The 21638-nt window shown below is 38.7% G+C and overlaps 1 protein-coding gene across 5 annotated transcripts in view; it reads right to left on the bottom strand.

The window, feature by feature from the left end:
- Positions 1–21638, bottom strand: part of Kif16b (kinesin family member 16B) — a 268617-nt gene that overhangs the window by 130289 nt on the left and 116690 nt on the right. For all 5 annotated transcript variants that reach the window (XM_070006712.1, XM_070006715.1, XM_070006713.1 and 2 more), the window contains exons 13-15: positions 6985–7104; positions 6078–6129; positions 3818–3955 (exon numbers count right to left, since the gene is read on the bottom strand). In XM_070006712.1, coding sequence (XP_069862813.1) covers positions 3818–3955; positions 6078–6129; positions 6985–7104 — 310 coding nt within the window. The remainder of the gene's footprint in view (positions 1–3817; positions 3956–6077; positions 6130–6984; positions 7105–21638) is intronic.

Raw genomic sequence — 21638 nt, 5'->3', positions numbered from 1 at the left:
AGTTAGGATTACAGGTGGTGAGCCAGCAGTGAACTTGTGTTTTTTGAAATGACAGACTAATAAATCTATGAAAGCAATCTACCAATGAAGACACATCTGAAAACCAAGTACTATAACAGTGATAAATTTGAAACTCATAGTGAAAATATATGACACTGTTTATAACGCAAGGTGAGTCAGAAGTCCAAGTCAATTGTGGAGTTAATATGACTAGAAATCATTGACTTAGGTTAAAACCCATCTGCATCTTCTGTCCAATACCTTTTTGTTCTATAAAAGGGAAATGGTCTTGGATCTGTTGTTGAAAGATTTTTTTTCTGGTATGCCTTTCATAGATTCAATCAATGGACCAGATACCAGTAAGACTCATTCTGAAGACCAAAAGACAATGGGTCCAGAAGAGTACTAGGTCAAAAATCAATCCAGTAAATCAGAGATACTCAGAGATATGGGTATAATCCAGTCCTGGCTTAGAAAAATAAGATGATAGAAAAGCATATTCATATGTGTGTATATAAATGTGCATATATATGTACATTATATATAATATATATTATATAAGTTTCAGAGAGAAAGCATGCTTTTGGCCCTGATTGATAATAATAAAGAGTCTATCATAATCTTTTGGTGCAATGTTCTATCTACATAAATATGGCAGTGATGAAGTTACTCAAGAGATTCATCTTCAAGAGGTTTGGCTGCCAACTACTAATTCAGAAGACCTGACTTTGCAGAAATTACCTAAGTAATAAAGGACTGCACACATGCTTAAAATATTATTTCATTGGTAAAAGCCAAGATAGTCTTCAATATAAAAATGCTGCTGTGTTTAATTCTATTACTTATTTATTAGGTTTTAGTGAAGTCCATATACTTTTATTTTCTTTTTGCTATAGCCTTTTCTCCCTTTAGTAAAACCTTACAATTGCAGCTGCCAATCTTTATGTATAGATTTCAAACCCTGCCTGGTCAAACACCATTCTTCCTTTCCAGCAGTGCAACCCCATCCTAAAGCCAGTATGTATCAGTCATGTTTACTTCTTTTCATTTTATGATGTATTTTCTTCACCACAATATACCGTATGTTTCAAAAGCATGTTCCAATTATCATTTTAATAATCTCTAGACATCAAGAAATAAGAAGTTGAGAATTCTAACCTTTAATTCCTAAGAGACTAGATAGTCCCCTGCCCCCACCCCCATCCCCAGGATAGGATCTATCAGTAAAAGAAAAAGTCTTAGTGAAAGAAAAAAGTTATCATCTTGCTGCTCTCTCATAATGCCTTGAATCATGAAGTCATCTTGCATTTCATTGCCCTAAGACTTGTTAATGGCATTATACCCAGTGTGCAGCATTTTAACACCTTCAAACAAAGCATTTTTATGTCAATTTCATTAACAGTGATTCTGAGAAAGCAGCTCAGAGCACAGCAGAACACCAGAGGAACTCAAGCCTATCTGATCTGAATACCAGGGCACCACAGTGATAAAATAATTAGGAGTATCCTGTAGGGAAAGATAAGTCTGACAATTAACCTTCAATGACAATTAGTATTACCACTTTCTTAGTTCAAGTCAGATCTGTGACATGAACAACAAAATTTTAGTTCTTCCAAGCTTTAGTAGCTCATGTCTATAATCTGAGCTACTTAGGAGGTTGAGCTCTGGAAGATCATGGTGCAGAGTTAACCCAAGCAGAAAAGTCCACAAGATTCCATCACCAGTTAATCATCAAAAAAGAAGGGGTTGTGGCATGGCTCAAATGGTAAAATGCCAGCCAAGAGCAAACAAGCCAAGTGAATTAAAGGTGCTAATGTCAAGCCCCAATACCAGGAAAACAACTAACTAAAATAGGCCTGCTTTTTAAAGTGACTTCCCATTTAGAAAAAAAAATAAAAGCTTAAAATTAAATTGACAGAAAACACAACAAAATTACTGCATTACAGATATATTGTATCTTTAAAAGCCTCAATCCACAAGACACACATAACTCTATAAACAATTACTTCAAGCTAAATAAATAAGCTAGCAATCCTTTTTTTATGAAGAATCAGAATAGCAGAATAAACTCACAATTAAATGTTAAGTTCCAAGCCCATATCGAATGGTTCCTACTCTAAAAGAAACCTTGCAGAACAGGATGAACCTGGAGCATCTCCACCATCAAAAAAAAAATTCAGCAAAATAAAAATAATTAATTCAAAACCAGTGGAAGGTGTTGGAAGAGAGAGAAAATTCATGATTAAAGTATCTTCTTAATATGCTTATTGATAAAAAGGGAATGGTTCTCTTCAAAGTGAAATAGCCTGGCCAGCTCTAATGTTAATCAAGGAACCAAGGGAACATCGCCAACAATGGACAGATGGAAACTATGTAATAGATAGCAGGGAAAAAAAAAAATCACACAACTTCATTTCCGATATTCCTATAAAAAATGTCTAGTAGGCTGGGAACAGATGGCTCTCATCTGTAATCCTAGCTACTCAGGAGGCTGAGATCTGAGGATTTTAGGTGGAAGCCAACTTAGGCAGGCAAATCCATGAGATTCTTATTTCCAATTATCTACCAATAGAGCCAGAAGTAGAGCTGCCTTGAGCAGAAAAAGCCCAGAGACAGCACTTAGGCTGTCTTGGGCCCCAAGATTAGCACACATCTACACAAAAGTCTAATAGTAGTCAAATCCTAGATAAAATGAGATAAATTGATTTAGCTGTCAAACTCATAAAAGATCAAAAAGAAACCAAGAAACTGATCCAAATCGCAGGAAGACAGAGATGTAGAAAATAAACATGCAAACACACACCCCCACCACACACACACACAACAATATCCACTTCTGGACTGAAAGTTATGACCCCTAAAGAACACTGTTGAAACAAACAGCAAATGGCAAAATTTGCATGGTGTCTGGGAGTCAGATGATAGTACTGGTGTCAGTTTTGTTGCTGTATAGGAAAATGTCACTGTTTAGAAAAAATATACATCCAGATTTTGAGGGGTTATGAGGTTTTGTTACAGCTCGCATCTATGTCCCCCAAAGGCCCATGCAATCAAGGCTTGGTCCCCAGAATGACACAAAAGGAATGGGTGGAACTTTTAAGAAATGGCCTAATTGGAAAGTCTTCAGAACATAGAAGGTATGCTCTTAAGAGGTGGGGGAGACCAGGGGAACCTTGGGCTCTTCCTCTTGACTTCCGGTTCCTGATCATGAGGTGAGTAATTTGGGGTAGTGACATGGTCCTACCATGGTGAGCTGCCTCATCAAAGGTCCAAAGTCACAGAGCTAATTCATCAAGGGGTACCACCTCCAAAACTAAGGCCTAAATAAAACTTTTCTCTTTATAAGTTGATCATTTCAAATATTTTTATAGTATTAAAAAGCTTGCCTAATGAGGGGCACCATTTACTTTCAAAGTCCTATGCCATTCTTGCATCTTTCCTAAAATATTGAAATTAATCCAAAGGAATTGTAACACACAATACCAAATCCTCTGTACATGTTATAACTATTCATAAAACAAATATACACATGGAAATTAAAGTATGAAAAGAAACCACTATGGTGAAATGTATTTTTTAACTTCTAAGAAATCTTTTTCTCATTTCTTTAACAGTAATAACTTTTAGATAATTACATGTATGTTCATGTTTAATTTAACAAGACAATGGCTATGATAAAGCAGACCTCCAGCAAAACAGAAAATAGCATAATGAAGCAGTCTCTACTCTATATGCATAATCAGTAATTGCCTATAAGGTACAGCACTGCCTAGTCAACTTATTTTTCAAAGAACTCGAAAAAACAAAAAATAGATACCTTGGTTTAGGTGTGTGGCCTCCATGATCTGCACACCATTCACAGAGCACTGTGACCCACTGAGGGGTATCAAAGTCACTGTCCCTCCAACATTCTCAAAGACACAGTGCTCACTCTCCAAGTCAAGGCCATGAAGGACTAAGAAAGAAAAACAAACAATTTTTCTCCTTTGATATCATCATCATCTACAATATTAAGTTCATTTTCATTGTGAACACTCTTTCTTTTCTATGAAAGGGTTGTGAAGTGAATACAGACAGTGAGACCACTGACATTTTTTTTTTTTTTTTTTTTTGTATTTTTGGTCGGTTGTAGGGTTGAACTCTGGACCTGGGCACTGTCCCTCAGCTCTTCAGCTCAAGGTGAGCGCTCTACCACTTGAGCCACAGCAACACATCCGGTGGTTAATTGGAGATAAAAGTCTCATGGACTTTACTGCCAGGTTAGCTTTGAACCGCGATTCTCAGATCTCAGTCTCCTGAGTAGATAGGATTACAGGTGTGAGCTACCAGCACCCAGCAAGAACACTGAATTTTAATAGTTCATACCATCAACTGATAGAAATGAAGAAATCCTGGGTTTCCTCAAAGGATCTATATCCTCTGTGTAAAGAAATAAGTTCTATAGTATTAACTTATGGCTTTCTTAGGGGAAACAATAGTTCAGCGACATGCTTTAATGGCATACCACTAAGTTTCTCTGTCTGATATGGTCACCCAAAGATGACAGAAAAATAAAAGGCAAAAGGGTTCTGTGGGTCTGGGACATGACTTCCATGCTTACAGATAATGCATACAGACAATGTATGCAGAGGTTAATGTGACTTTCCATGGACCTCTGCAGGCCTAAGAAGTCTTCAAAAGCGGTCCTATGATGCTCATTGCCATAGCCTATGCCAGTTCTGAGATCTTTCGCTTTAAGTAAGTTGCTAAGGATCACCTACTTATCTCTGAGTATCTGGGCTGTGACTGTCTGAAGAATGGCAGATATGAACTCTGGTCAAACCTGATTTTGGGGGGAGGATAGGGGTGGGAGGAACTGAACCCAAGGTTCTGTGCATGCTAGGAGAATCTCTACCACTTGAGCCTAGGATGCCCCTAGCCTAGGATTTTAGGCAGTGCTCTCGCAACTGTCTCAGAGCAGACTAAATAGCTCCCACTCTTTCTACAGAACTGTGCTATCAAACATTTACCATCACAGGAACATGTGTTTTTCCCACTCAACACCATTCAGAGCTACTCCAAAGGTCAAATGCATAACTCAACTAAAGGCATGATGCCAAAGCCCACTCAGAAGTCTGGGAACTTCTGTGGTTTGTTTTCAGCTCCCCTGGCTCCCAGGAAATGGTAAATTCATATAGAACAACTATTATTAGCTTGATTCACAGCTTACACTTGGTAAGAAAGCAAGTTCATTACTGAACACATTTGAATAATTTAGGGTCTAGGGGTCTCACAAATCCTTACCTCCTACCATACCCTCCCCATCCCTCCCCCCCCCACACACATATACACCCACCATCACCAAGTCCTCCTCCACAAATTGCCCATGTAATGCTCGGAAAGTCCAATAGGACCTCTGTTCAGTCTGAATCGCTGGCTTTTGTATCTGTAGGCCTCAGAAAAACTTTTAGAAAATACATGTCCTCTTTGGGCAGGTAAGAGAACCTTCCCTGAAAAAGCCTGAAGCCCTTTATCTGTATCTGCTGGCTTATTTCCATCCATCGCTAACCACTATAACAAGTGCAGAACGGTTTAAGTACTTTTGAAAGTGCTGAAAGGTTGAGAATATGTGCAGGGTGGCAGAAAGGACACAGAATTCCATTTTATTCACAAATTAAGTCATGCATTATTCACTTCAGTTGTATTCATAATTAGAGAGACACATACACTGACCAGTATTATATAGAAATGTTTTTCTTTTCAAAATTACTTCAATGTCAGTCATTCAAAAGAAAGTTTTTCATCAAGTATGATTTTGTTAGAAATCATTGGGAAGAGATTCCTTTTTTTTTTTTGGGGGGGGGGGGGAGGGTCTGGTCATGGGGCCTGAACTCTGAGCCTGGGCGCTGTCCCTCAGCACTTCAGCTCAAGGCGAACGCTGTACCAGTTGAGCCACAACGCCACTTCTGGCTTTTTTTTTCTTTTTGCTTATGTGGTGCTGGGGAATCGAACCCAGGGCCTCATGCATGCAAGGCAAGTGCTTTACCACTGAGCCACCTTCCCATCCCTGGGAAGAGATTCTTGATAAAGAGTCTTACCGATATCTTGCTCTGTTGAAGCATCTTCTCTACCAACATAAGTCTGACCTTCCTGGGAAGAAAAGTCAAGTCATATTTATTAATAAGAACAGGAAGATGGCTTGCTTTTCTGTCTTCATTCAAGCCCAAACTGGCTGATGGCTGATGCATGGGGAAAGCAATGTCTGGGGCAGGCCACAGCCACAGTGCAGTTAGGGATACTGTGGTTCTGAGAGAATGCCATTCAGTGCTTGCACAATGATAGCACCAATGCTGAGGCCCATTGATCAACAATGGTTAGAACTCTGCCTTGGCATGAATGAACAATCTGCTCGTGGCCACAACATCTCACTGAGTCCCTGATACTTTCTGGAACAATTCTTCTTCTGTGGTCAGGGGTTTATTTGTGTCTGAAGACTTGATATAGGGAAGACTATAAAACTCAAGTGCAAGACCAATCTCATCTTAGGTCATATATCAGGGAGAGAACACGTGTGTGTGTGTGTGTGTGTGTGTGTGTGTGTATATATGAATGAGAGAACACATGTGTGTGTGTGTGTGTGTGTGTGTGTGTGTGTGTGTGTGTGTGTCTATATATGAATGACAAATCCTAGTTCTAGGTACTTGCAACTTTCTTCCTCAGTCTTTCTGACTTTTAGTGTCTTACCATCCCCCTCCTGAATCTACACAACAGAAGCCAAAAATGAATGACTCATCATTTAACTGAAGAACTAAATAAACATGAGAACTTCAAATACCACAGAATCCCAATAAGCTGTTGAAAATCCTCAAAGGGCTCAAGGATTTGTTGTATATTCTTTAATTTAAAAGTTGCATTCATGGCCATAAAGTATTATAATAAACCTTGCTAGAGTCTAAAGGGAAAAGTGGAAACAAAATTAGAATGTTCCACTTAAGCAGTTTCTACCTTCAAGTGATATAGGATGATTCCAGTACTCAGAAGGTCGTCATCAATGCCAATCAAATGAGGCAGTTCAGAATCCAAAACAACGCCAATCCCTTCTTTCCTAAGGGCTAGGGTTTGTTCCTGAAATTAGAAGAAGAAAGGGAAAGGGAAAGGTTATTTTGTGGAAAGAGAATTTCAGATTAGTTATCTTGAAGATTGTGAAAAGCAGTTACCTTATTCTTTTTTAAAAAGAAAATGAATGTTAAACTTCATGTGGAAAACCTGGCAAGGTGAATTTGGAACAATTAAAAAGCTCAATATTAAGATAAAATTAAAGCTTGACATACAACTTTTCTGAAGTCAATCCCACAGCTCATCTTCCTAGGGGAAAGATTTTAGAATCGCTGTCTGTAATCTTTCCCCTTTCTACTCTCATTCACTGTTAGCCCTTTTTCTCTAGACACTAAGGTGACTTGATCTGGGTTTCAGGCAAGCACCCTATTCTGTGCACCCTTGGGATTAGGCATTCCTGGGCCCAGAGCTACCTCCAGTTCCTGCATCAGCTTCTCCAAATCTGCTTCTGCTGGATCTTTCACCCACATACATATCTTCAATCAATGTCTCACCCTTAGCCACTATTCCTATCATCACTCTTGAGCCTGGACCTCCTAGCTACCACCAGTTTAATTTCTATGGACCCTTTGTGAGAAAAATCACTCCCTATATTTTCCCACGTGTCATTCTCCAACTCTTTCGAACCTACTCAACAGAGGCTGGCATCTTTGGATTCTACCTCAAATCACTCTCTTGATGGTCTCATCCTCATTCCTGACTTTACTTGCCATCCATATGCTAAGGACTCTTATGTTTTTTAAATTATAAAGGTGATGTACAGAGTGGTTACATTACATAAGTCAGGTAATGAGTACATTTCTTTTTGAACAGTGTTGTTCCCTCCCTCATCTTCTCCCAGTTTTTTCCCTCCGGATCCCTCTTCCCACCAAGTTGTATAGTTCATTTCCAACATAGTATCTAGTGAGCATCACTGCTGTATTACTTCACCCTTTGTCCCACTGTTTCTATGCACCCAATGGATAGTAAAAGACAAAAAATTACACCTGGACATGATAAATTAAAATAGAACTCTAAACATTCACACAGTGAGACCAAAAGAGGTTACTATTGGGAGAGGATCAGGAGGGCTCAATAGCTATGTGCATATGATCATATAAAATGATGCTTACTGAGTATGGAGGTTCCTCAAAAGACTTCACATAGAACTCCCCTATGACCCAGCAATCCCACTTTTGGGCATTTACCCAAAAGTTTACAAACAAGACCACACTAAAGCTATCAGCACAACTATGTTTATTGCAGCATTATTTACCATAGCTAAGATATGGAACCAACCCAGATGCCCCTCAGTAGGTGAATGGATCAAGAAAATGTGGTATATATACACAATGGAATTCTATGCCTCCATCAGAAAGAATGACATTGCCCCATTTGTTAGGAAATGGAAAAACTTGGAAAAAATTATATTAAGTGAAGTAAGCCAGGCCCAAAGAAACATAGGTCCCATGGTTTCCCTTATTTGTAATATCTAGTATATGTATGAGTCAAGCGGAAAAGGTCAGATAATGTGATGTCAGGAAAATGAACCCTTAGATGTGTATTTTAATGTTTTTTTCTTTCATGCATGTGTTTCTAACACATTTATAAGATTATCTCTTTGTTGCTTTGTATGTCCCTCCCCCACAGTATAACCCCTGCTTTCACTATATTTGATGTCAGTATAACTTGTGGAGGAGATGGGGAAAAACCAGTTGTTTAAGGATACAGGTGGACCTGTTGCAACAATGAGAAGTACAAGTTGTCATTCCAAAACGAGCTTTACAACGTCAATGCGGGGGGGGGGGGGGGGGAAGGAGAAGATTGGGATTGGGAGGGAGGGGGGAGGCTGGGAAGGGATGTGAAGGGTAAACAAAGGAGGAGGCTGCAATGCTTGGTAAGAAATGTACGCATTATCCTGCCCACGTAATTGTAACTCCTCTGTACAGTATGTTCACAAATAAAATTAAATTAAATTTAAAAAAAAACAATAAAATGATGCTTACTGAAATAAACTCCAAGAAATAGAAATAGAGGTTTGTAATTGTACGGTTTACTAAGTTCTTTTTAAAAAATACCAGAGGAGAGATCTCCCTTAAATTCCATTCCTATGTACATATACCCACAAACTCAATCTGTTTGTGGGATACCAGATATGCAGCTCAAACTTACCACATTTGAAAACACAACTCCCATCCCAGCCGGGTAAATGCCTCCTTTACTAAGACCCATAACTATGGCTGTCCTTTCTTTCTCTAAATGTTATACTAATAGTGTTGACTCCTGCCTTCAAAATATGCCTCAAATCTGCTGACACCAAACCACCTGCAATCACCTTCCCCTGTCTCAAATCATCACCACCTTTCACTTGGACTACTGCAATAATAATCCAAGTCATCACTTATGCCCCTGTGTGAAAGATACACAACTCAGCAGCCAGTGGAATGTCAGAGGAGGTTAGTCCTCTGCTGGATCCCTTCAATGACCTCCAATTTTATAAGTCTTTATAATGTTTTACAAGCTTAACCCAATCTCACCACTTCCTAACCCACAGTCTCCTGCCTCTGTCGCTTTGTCACTCCTATCTAGGGAGCCAGGGCTCCCAGCTATTCCTCAAATTTGCTGGCTAACATTCTTTTCTGCATATTACTGTTATTGCTTCTGCTTTTGAGACCAGGATGTCTTCTGCCACTACTATTCTCTTCCCTGAAAACAGGGTCCCCCAATCTTGGCACTACTGACATTTACCTTCTGTGATTACTGGTGGTTGTTTGGCAGTGTCCCTGGTTTCTATCCACTAGGCTAGTAACACCTTTCTTTCCCACAAGATAGTGACAACCAACAATGTCTCCAGGAAGTCTCATGTGTCCCTTGGGAGACAAAATAATCTCCAGTTGAGAAACACTATCCTAGATAGAGGCATTGTTTAGCCCATCACTTCTTCATCCCTTACACAAAAGAGCAAGCACAAACCTTCCTCGTGACAATTGGTTTCTCTTCTTTGCAGCTTCTCAACTGACATTAATTAAATGAATGAATGCTGGTTACATGGAGTTCAGAGCAATGTAAAAAAATAACAGGAGAGATATGCCTCTAAGAAAAGACTGGCAGGGCCACAGCTAAACATCAACACAACTGGCCAAGACCAAAGACCTCATAACTCAAAGGCCTTGTGAAGTTTGAGTCTAACCCAAGTAGTTACTGAAACCTTGTCTTCAAAACAAAATAAGCTATGTTGGGCGCTGGCGGCTCACGCCTGTAACCCTACCTCCTTGGGAGGCTGAAATCTGAGGATCGATGTCCAAAGCCAGCCCAGGAAGGAAAAGTTCGTGAGACTCTTATCTCCAATAAATCACCAGAAAACCAGAAGTGACGCTATGGCTCAAGTGATAGAGCATTTGCCTAGAGCTGAAGAGCTGAAGGACAGTGCCCAGGCCCAGAGTACAAGCCCTATGACCAACAACAACAAAAACAACAACAAAAAGCTAAGTGCTTATTGCTCACAGCTGTAATCCCAGCTATTCAGGAGGCTGAAATCTGAGGACTGCAGTCCAAAGTCAGCCAAGGAAGGAAAATTGTGAGACTTTTACCTTAAATTAAACATCAGAAAGCCACACATGGAAATGTGGTTCAAGTGCTAGAGAGCTAGCCTTAAGCAAAAAAGAGACAGTGCCCAGGCCAAGAGTTCAAGTTAATGGACCAGAACAGTTAATTAATTAATTACAAACCCAAATGCTGGGGACTCATACTTGTAATCCTAGGTATCTGGGAGTTGAGATCTGAGGATCTAAGTTCACAGCTAGTGTGGGAAGAAAAGTCTGTAAGACTCCATCTCCAAAGCAAAGAGCAGGTCTAGAAATATGACTCAAGTGGCAGAGTGCCAGTGAGCAAGGAAGCCAAGCATACTCTTGAGTTCAAAGGCTAGTACCACCAAAAACAAAAACCAAGAAAGAAACAAAATGGTAACGGCAACAACAACATATAGCTGAAGTAGAGCACTTACCTAGGAAGGAGGAGGCCTCAGATCAATCAAGTCCTTAGGGAAGTTTCCAGTGGGAACCTGACAAATTCCAGAAGATAGCAGACTGAAAGTAAAATTTTCTGACTTGAGGTTGAGCTGCATTCTGTTCATACTAAGTCACATCTACAGCATGGCACTACTCTGTGCTTATAGATGTGAGGGAAGTAAAGTAATAGAGAAGCAATTTCCAAGTAATAATGGTAATAAATGCTCTAATCAAAGATACTTCTAGTGAATCCTTCTTCCTCCCCTTCATGAGACAGTAATGACCAAGGCACATCCCTGTTTGTGAAAACTGCTGAGCCATAAGCACTAATCCTTTTATTCCTGGGATAAATTAATATGTTTGAATGGCAATGTTAACATACAGCCTACCATTCTTTAGGTAAGAGATTCAGAACTTCTCAAGTCAATGTTCAAGGAAAACTAAAATCCTGCAGAAAAAGGAAATCCAAAGAGGTCTGAGACCAAGAGGGAAAGACAGAGAAGTCTCCCAGACCTCTCCCTCTGCAGACAAAAATCCAAGTTTCAAGTGTACACTAAGTCATGCAAGAGGGTGATGGAATGAAGTGGGGGGAGGGGGGAAGGTGGGTTAAAAAAAAACACACATAAAATCACCACTTGAAAGAAAGCAATTTAATTTAACAACCATTAAATAGATATGCAGAGAAAATGACCAGTGCATAACTTAGTTTCAAGAAAAGGAAATGAAGCGTATCATTGTTTTTCAATTACTCCTCTTATCAGCCAGGCTCTCATTCCACGGCTGGGAATCTCAGGCTTGGAGGTCAGTAGACTTCAGTAACCTTGATTTATTCTGTGAAGGCCCTTGCAAATCTTAGCTAAAAGGAACATTGTACATAAAACCATACCTACTCCTGCCGCTCAGATATTGGTCATAATTCATGCACATATAAGCACAAATAGGAAGCATGTGATTTCTTTTTAAAAGCTATATATGACAGTACAGAATTTAATCACACAGCTGCAGTTCATAAAATAATGTCCCCACTGGAAGGTTGGTTGCTCTGAATATAGTGTTGACAACACGGGTATGTTTGCTCCCTGGCAATGAATGGTCTCAGGCCTCTAGGTCCATGTGAAAAGGAAAATAACTCCTCTCCTAAGTCCAGAAGTATATGCATTTCCTTTCTGCTAAAAAGTCGACAATAAACCACCCCCCCCCCCGGAATGAAAAGGCAATATTTTAGACTATAATAGCTCCCACTCAAACTAGAAAAATTGCTTTGGCCTATATCCAAGTTTCGTTTAATGTTCTTTAAAAAAAAAAAAAAAAAAAGAAAAGCACTTTTTTCCCCTTGAAGTAAGTCTCACAGATTTTGAAAAGCACTGGCAATTCATAACTTTGGATCATTTGGTCAAAAGCATTGCTGTTTCCACTCATCCCCACCACACATACATAGCACAAAACCTGCATATGCACACACTGACATCCATATATATAATGGGGAAAATCTGAACTAAGAGAAAGTTTTCCTGGATGGAGAGTGGAGGTAGATGAATTTGTGATTAATGCTGCCCTAAAGCTCTATGACATTCAAGCTGCATTCAACTACATGATATTATAAAAGTGTCACCTCATAAAACTGGAAACGAGGGTTTAAATCATTGCTCAAGTGAAAAAGTAATTTCAGACAAAAATATCTATCACATATAAAATATTTATTGAGTGGCATCTACTGTTATACATAATTTATGAAACACCTCTTGGATAAGATGGAATACTTCACGTAGCAGAGTGAGCTACCCTCCCCCAACCCCTGGCATACAGGGGAAGAAAGAAAGGCAAAATATGTACAGTTGCAAATATCTTGCACTGAATCAAAGCTTTCCGGCCACCAAGCTAATATGAAAAAAAAAAAAAAAAGGAAAACTATGGTCCAACTACAAGTGTCAAAAACACAACATCAGCTATTTTAAGTATCATGTTCATTACATTTGTTAATAATACATTTAGTATGTTTTCCTTCAGCCTCCAGATACCTATTCAGGTAAAACACCTCTGAATTTAAAACATATGTCCAATGCTGGGACTGATATGGAATCACCACTAACACTCTACAGGGTGATTACAAGAAGGGCTACCTGGATTCCAAGGGAAAACACCCTACAAAGACATGGTTCATCAGGAATATTCCCACATTTTCATTTCAGCTGTATCCTTAGTATCTAGGAATATGCCTTATGAAACTCAACAGCTTCCTTGAATAAATGAATAGGAAATGAACAATACAAAAACTTACTGTCTGGGGGTGTAGCTCAGGGTAGAACAGGTGCTTAGGATGGCAAGGCCCCAGGTTCAATCCCCAGACAAAACCCAACAACCAAAAACAAAACAACAACAACAAACTCACTAACAATAAAAACCTACCCCCTTATCCTATTTGGGACACCCACCTGGAAGGCTCAGGAGTGGATGAGCAGAATCTTGATGATGAGGCTGCCCCATCTGCGAGCAGAGCACTCTAAGAGTGGGAATTGGTTCCCCACTCTGAGTTAGCCCTACACAGGAATCATTCAATAGGTGCCTAAGAAGATAGACTGTTTCCCAACCAGAAAAAAAATTAAATGTCAGAATCACTTTATGGAAATTTGAGAATTATGTCAACAGTGAAATTTTGTAGAGTTGACTCACATCTATCTGTGTGTGTATGTGTGTGTGCACGCACGATTGTGGGTGGGTGGGGGGAAACAGGGGGAGAGGGAGAGTGTGTGTGTCCAGGGGCTTGAACCACCTCTAGCCCTTTCTACTGCTATTTTTTTTTGTATGGGGGTCTTGTGATTTTGCACCATTTCAGAAGGTGATTCTCCACCTATTCGTCTAGCATAGCTATACTGACAAATAGGACCCTCCATACCCATCTTATCTGTTAAGAATGGGCATCTGGCTTTTTGCATAGGCTAGCCTCAAACCATAATCCTTCCAATCTCTGCCTCCTGAATAAAAGTTGACTCGCATCTTATAAAGTACACTCAACTTCTACAACTTGGTACACTTAAAATGTGTGGGAGTAGCGTTGACACAATGAAGACCTTAAAGTGCATGCCTCGTAAGGGTATCTGGAGGAGGGCAGGAGAAGAATCAAAGACTTCCATAAAAAAATAAAATAAAAACTTTATTTGCAATAACTAGTATATGTCTGAGACAAGCCAAAACGGTTAGGTGAAATGAACCCCAAGATAAGGACTCAAATGTTTTCTTTTTCTTGCTATTGTTTCTAACATATTTATAAGATGATTTCTTTGTTGCTTTGTATGTCCTTCCCCCATGGTATAACCTCTGCTTTCACTGTATTTGATGTTGGTATAATTTGTGGAGGGGAAGAGAAAAAACAAGTTGCTTAAGTGGGGATACAGGTGGATCCGTTGCAACAATGAGATATACAAGATGTTATGTGGAAAACAAACTTTACAACTTTGGCGCAGGGAGGGGAGGCAGGCGGGGGGGGGGGGGAGGGTGAAGAGGGGAAGGGATGTGAAGGGGAAACAAAGGAGGAGACAACAATGCTTGATAAGAAATGTACTCATTACCTTGCTCATGTAATTGTAACCCCTCTGTACGGTATTTTCACAATTAAAACTATATTAGAGCTACTCTGAACATTTTTAATCCATGTGATTTTACTTAAAAATGTATCAAATAGAAAAGAAATTGAAGATTTCTTATATTTCACTAGAATGTCTCTTGATTTCAAGAGCTGTTCCCTAAAATAACCTTCTAAATTAAGAAAAGACTATGGGATCTGCTTACTGTGTACAGACATTTTTCATATAGGCTTTGGATTTGAAGCACCAATTACCTTAGCCTACACCTGTCTTAGGATGTCTTCCTCCTTCTTTATATCTGATTGAATGACACTGTGACCTCCAAATATAGAAGATAAACTGCATGGTCTTCAAAAGTTAAAAATTTCTCAAGAAGTACTAAGCTACTTTAAAGTTATGCAGATTATTTGATTTTTCTCCCTAGATAAAGAAGTTTTCCTTTATCCTTGATACTCAACGGCTTAATTAGGATATATCTCAGCACTGAACATTTTGTACTCTACATTTTCCTGGAGCACAGTATATTCTCCTAATTGTCTGGCTCAGTTCTTTTATTTTTTATTTCATGACAATTGTCTTATTTCCCATTTTCAGTTTCATCTGTTGACTGCCTACTTCAGGAATACCAATTCTCCTTCTATCACATTTTCTTTGTCCTCCATATCCTTAAGCTTCCCATTGCTTTAATGTCTTGCTCCTTTCACTGGTGTTTACTGAGATTATCTAGCATTTGCTCTCAGTAACTTGATTTTCAGTGGCATCAATCCTTTTCCTTGAGGTTTCTAATTTTATTTATTAGTCCTTCTATCATGTTGTTTTAGACCTCAAAAATCCTTCTTTAGTCTATAATCTCCTTTTATTATCATCTTGCTTTGTTTATTGAATTTATGTTTCTCATTAACTTGTTCCATGGAATACAACAGTTGTTAGGAACTCTTTGCTATGCCTTGAGTGGTTTTTTTTAATCTAGATTAGGATCTGTTGTCTTTTGATACAATAATATCTTTCTTTCTCTGTTTCTTTTTTTTCCTCTTTCTTCCTTCCCTTTCTCCCTCCCTAGTATTTTTTCTTTCCTTTATCCTTGATCTATGGCTACAGTTATACTTACATAATATTCCTATTTCTTTTCTTCACTTTGCATGTGTGTAAGTATGTTCAAAAAAAAATCCTATATGGTATAAAGCAGGGCTCTTGTCCTGACCTGTATGTGATCTTTCTACTTGGAAGACAGAAAAAAGTTGGCATTTTATCTACTTTTCTCTAAATACATGGAATGAAAGGGGGCCAGAGACTGAGGCACTGTGAACCCTTTGCTCAAGTTCCTGAGTTCTGTGTTATAGCGTAGGAAAAGTCATTAAATGGCTCCTTGCTGTTTGGGAAGGAACTGGATTCCCATGAGGAATAGGAAACCTCCCTACTTGTGCTTCCCTGATTCACAAAGCCTTCACTTACAAGAAAGCATCAGCATGGCTGATTATTCAAGTTGCTACTTTCAACCATTGTTATTGCTCCTCAACAAGAACAAGAAAGCCAACTGTTTCTCTCAGGACTAGAGGGCACTGAGAATCCCCATAGATTCTGCTTCTGAGGCTCAGTCTTAGGAACATCCATCACTACAACCTTTCCTTCCTTTGGTGCCCCCTTTTCTCACCTGCTTCTTCGTGATTTCAAGGGACCATCATTGTTAAAGGCTTGTGTATTTATTTTGCTTTTTATTACTATTTCCTCATTTCTCTGAAATCTATGACACCATCTCCAACTGACTTCTGGGTATCAAAGTTAAGCATAGAATTGCAACAAGTAACAAAAAGGGAAGCAAGGAACACAAGGATGTTCTTGCCTTGAGATCTCTCGAGCAGCTACACAATCTGAAAACACGGGCATGAATAAAAGGAACCCATGAGCTTTCAGATTAATTTGTAAGCCCAGGGGAAAAAAATGGTCTGGAAAGCCAGGCAGATACATCATTATGTCACTCAGAGACTGGGAAAGCATTGAGAATTCTGAAAAGGTTGAGATTTCAAAATCCAGTGAAGATGAGTATTAGGAGAAGGAATAAAGGAATATGAGGAGAGGATTAGAAAGGAAGGCCTGGCTTGACAAAAATCGAAGAGATTAAGGGACTCTCAGTAACATATACTTTACACTGATTGAATTTAAGTAAAGACATTCTCCTCAACTGCGTTATTTCTCTTAATGAGAAATATGAAAATTGGAGAGATGCAAAAGAATCTGATAAATGCATAGGAGATTTTTATAGCTAGTGGAAAAAAATCCTGGCATTCCTTTGTAATATTTTCTAGGCAACTCTGTAGGTAGATGTTGTTTACTTGTTATAAAAAACACCAATTTGACTAGCAAGGTAATATATTTTTATAATCTATAAATGCTAAATATTCACTGGCACAACAAAAATTAGCTCTAACATCCTGAAAGAAAACCACAAGCTGGCATTTGCCCAGAATACATTATTTCTTGCTTATTCTTTTCCACAAAGAATAGCTTCAAGTCTTGTCTATCTAAGAGAGAAATGAAATGGTTGCCAGAATAACCAAGAAGTCAGTAAACTGCCAACTGCCTCAATTACCACCCTGCTTTGTATGTTGGTTAACCTGCTGCCCATTCTCTTAGGGGCCACAGATACTGAAACTGGGATGGGCACAGACCTTGCTTAGATGAAGTTCAGCTCCTGTACAAGGCCCTAGCCCAGTGCCCAGGCGCCCTCCATCACTTCACCTGGCTGACTGGCCTCAGAACACTCAAAGTATCAAAACTATCTCACCTATGGGTTTTATGTCTGTCTGGCTTCCAGAAAGCTGATATAGGCTAGTATATCCCAGGGAAGGAGTCAGTGAGGAGCAAATCACTGAATGGTCTCCAGAACCCAATCTGCCTCTTTTCAGTCCTGTTTTTATGCCCTTTGCCAGGAAAATGCAGCTTTTGAATTTCAAAATAGTTACAATGGCAAGAATTATTCAGAAGTCTATAATAAAAGGACCTTGTTAAAAATGTTCTGATTTGATTCTAATAAACCATGATGATTTAATGTGTCCAAAAAAATCTGCAAGTAGCATCACAAAGTTAGCACGCAATTGCCACCCATTAGATCACAGAAGTCGGAATGAAAAATGAAAAAGCTGCCTGGCACCAGGAGCTCCCCCCACTCCCTATCATCCTAGCTACTCCCTATCATCCTAGCTACCCAAGAGGCTGAGATCCGAGGATAAGGGTTTAAAGCCAACTGGGTAGAAAAACTAAGAGTCTCTTATCTCCAATTAATTAGCAGAAAAGTCAAAGGTGGACGTGTGGCTCAAGTGGTAACAAACATGAGTTAAAAAACAAACAAAAACCAAGCTAGAGCACACACCCCTGAGTTCAATCAAGCTAGAACACAAGTTTCTGAGTTCAAGTACCAATACTGATTTTAAAAAAAAAAGAAAAAGAAAAAGAAAAAAGCATTCCAAAATCTTGGGGGGGGGGGGGTTTCCCATGAGTTTGAAACAACTAATATTACCATAGCTATGGTGAGAAGGAACACATTTAGGCCAGATGGTAAATAGTCCCAGCAATCAACTTACCAGGGCAGAACCTGGTTACTACTGACTCATATTAACACACTTACCTTTCCTGGCATTACTGGAAGTCAGCTAAACAGTAAGTACAATTAATACTGTCCTTTTAGAGAGCAGAAACTCTTGGGGCAGTTCAATTTCCCACTACACTTCCTACTGCAGAAACATCATTCTTTATTTAAATACCAAACTGCTAACTGTTGGCGCACAGCACAGAGATGATTCTGTGTGGATCTTTTTTGATGAAACAGTCTTCTTTGCTGAGCAAATCATCCAGATGCTGGTATTTAAATTATGCAAAATACATAATACCAATTAAAGAAATTATGTGTGAAAATATGCAAGAGCAAATTTCCTCACATTAATATTTAACTAGACTTTTTAAGTAGAGCAGGATCTTATGATCACAAGTACTTTAGCATATTTGACCTAAATGGAAGCTCAAAATATCCAGGCAAGTTCTCAGCTGGTGTACAAGGACATTTTCTATATAGTACAAACTTTAACATGCAGGGAGACAGCTAAATGAAAGGATTATTTTAAATGGGATGTTGTATCCCAGAAAGTGCCAGTCTGACAATGGCCTTAAAATTCTTGTCTTGCAAAGCTGTTTCTTACTCACAGAAAGATGTTAAGCACATCTCTGCTTCCCAGCCTTAGCTCAAGTGATAAAATCCGGTCAGACAACCTTCAGATTTCTGATCTTTCTTCCCATCCTTCTTCGCCCTCAGAAATCATTTGGAACTTCTTCACGTCCACTCAAGCCCTGTCCTCTACACTGACTGCAGCTATTCTGCCTAACCATCTGGATCAGAGCCACACATAGACCAGTGATTTTTACATGTGTATCTCATGCTCTCTCCTGCTAGATCAGATTTTCCAAGGAGCTTCCAAAAATACCACACTGAGCCAGTACCCAGTCCTTTAAGTGTGTAATTCCAGAAAAGCCTAAGGAAAAAGTATTTTCTTTAGGCTCTTAGGCCTTTTACATCTAGAATTGAGACAGTTTTATATCCTTTAAACACTGAGCATCCTTTGGTTGGGTGCATTTGACAATACTTAAAGGGACAAGTGTTATGACCTATTCCTTCCTGCCTTAGTCAGCTGCTTCTGTGATTCACTGAACCAGTACATAATGAATATCTCTTACCTGACAGGTGTAAGTCTAAACCATTAACATATCAGTGAATAAAGCACACACATTCCTGCATATTATCTACAGCTATACCTCAAAAATATGTATCTATATCATATATACAAATACATCCCTGTTGTATAAACACATATACACACCAATCTATTGACCTTTAAACAAATTTGCCTATATCCATCAATATTATAGACACTATGATCATCCACATACATATCTTGTGATCTTCCTAAGAAGAAATACCTAAAATTACATGTGTGTGCACATGCACACGCACGCGCGCGCACGCACACACACACACACACACACACACACACACACACACACACACACCTCTGATCTTTGCAAATAGCATTTTGATTCATCCAAAAAGTGTCCAAGATCCTAGTATATGGTGTAGTTGTTACAAATAATGTTAAGCCCAAGAAAAGTCTAAGTCACATGGACTTAGAAGTCAATGTACATAGATTTTTCAGAATTGTAGCAAAATTCAACTCCACTGGGCCAAGCTGGACACTAATGGGCTGCCAACTTCTAATCACAGACTGCATATCCTTCCTCCTGAGTTCCATTTAACAACTCAGTGCAGCACACCAGTAAATATCATGCAGTGCCACAGGAACGCTGAGGTGTCTCTGTCCCACACTGTCCAACATGAGAAAGGCTGATGCTTGCTTCCTTTGAATGATGTAATGTAATGGCTGGTGTCAATTCTTCAGAGGAGTCAAGAGTTTTTGATGCATGTTACAAAGGCTGAAACCACAGTCCCCTGACTCCATCTATTATACAAAGATCTGGGGACTCAGCAATTTGGAATGGCCTAAAACCAGAAAGAAAGTGGGCTGAGTGTAGTCATCAACCAAAGTCACATGTGTAGGATAGATGCGGCATGCTTCATGATTGAAACTAAAATACTCCTTTGAATCAAGTATTGCTCCCAAGTCCCACCCTGTCCTAGAGACAAGATAGCTAGGGTTAGGAAGGGATTACATTATCTGCTGAAGCAACACAGCTAATTGGCTGATGGCTGAACTCAGATCAATTGTGCAAAATCCATGCTCTCATACTCTTCATTCTGTCCTCTAAAGCCCACACATAAAAGCAACTCCCTCTCAGGTTTATTCCTATGCTTTGAACCACTCACTTTTGATATACAAAGCATTTAAAGGATTCTGAGTCTATATCAAATAAAGGGGAATATTTAAAAAACCCCTCAAATCTCAATAAGGCATTGCTATTCTCTGATTTCATATTTGAGACTGTAGTGGCCATATTTCAAGTAAAATAAATCTTTAAATCATGACACAAAAAGTTAAACTTGTCTCAGTTCACTAAATATAGAAAACCATCTCAAAAACTGATTTAATATAGAAAAGTATTTTGGCGTGTGTTAAAAATTATATATGGTATTTACCACAGCGTGATGTATGATGAGAAAAAACTATTAGTTTTCATCCAAAATGATCAAATGTTTGTGTCTGTGTACATGTGATTGTATATGATTCTTATATATGTATATGCAGTACTCTGGAGTACCACAACAAAATACTATACAATGGATGGCTTATACAACAGACATTTATTGTTCAGTTCTAGAAGCTGAGAAGGCTAAGATATGGCATTTACAGAGTAGTTTTCTTCTAAGGGCTCTCTTCTTGGCCTATAGGAAGCCATCTTATCTCGAGGCATTCATATGACCATTCTATCCTCTTCTTCTAAGACCGTCTATTCTACTAACTAGGGTCCCATCCTTAATATTACCACTTCATGTAACCATAACTACCCTTAAAGACACTATTTCCAAATAGTCTCATAAAGTATAAGGACTTTAGAGATTTTGGAAGGACAAAAATCATTGCAGAGCATATGTATGGGTACTTACATATTAACTCATATGTGTATGTGTATATACATATTTATTTATAAATCACTTAGCATATAGAATATATCTATTATATACTGTTACTATATAAACATGTATTTAATATTTATGTTGAATGTATAGAATATATAAAAATATAATGAATAAATATGAGGGAAAAAGAGACATATTGAGCCTACAAAGATGTTCCATACTTGCTATACTCCAAAATAGAATCAGAAGCGATCTCTGGCTAATTTCTTCCTTATACATTTTCAATTTTCCAAATTTCTTTTGACAAATATACTTGTAATAAAAATAATACAATGTAAGTAATATAAATGTAAAGGAGTATATTTCTATACAAAGTTTTAAAATACATTTTATTCAGAA

The sequence above is a fragment of the Dipodomys merriami genome, unplaced genomic scaffold, assembly GCF_024711535.1.
Source record: "Dipodomys merriami isolate MVZ:Mamm:240054 unplaced genomic scaffold, mDipMer1.0.p SCAF_7, whole genome shotgun sequence".
Taxonomy (NCBI): Eukaryota; Metazoa; Chordata; class Mammalia; order Rodentia; family Heteromyidae; genus Dipodomys; species Dipodomys merriami.
The sequence above is the reverse complement of the archived record's forward strand: the minus strand, read 5'-3'. Positions and strand labels throughout refer to the sequence as shown.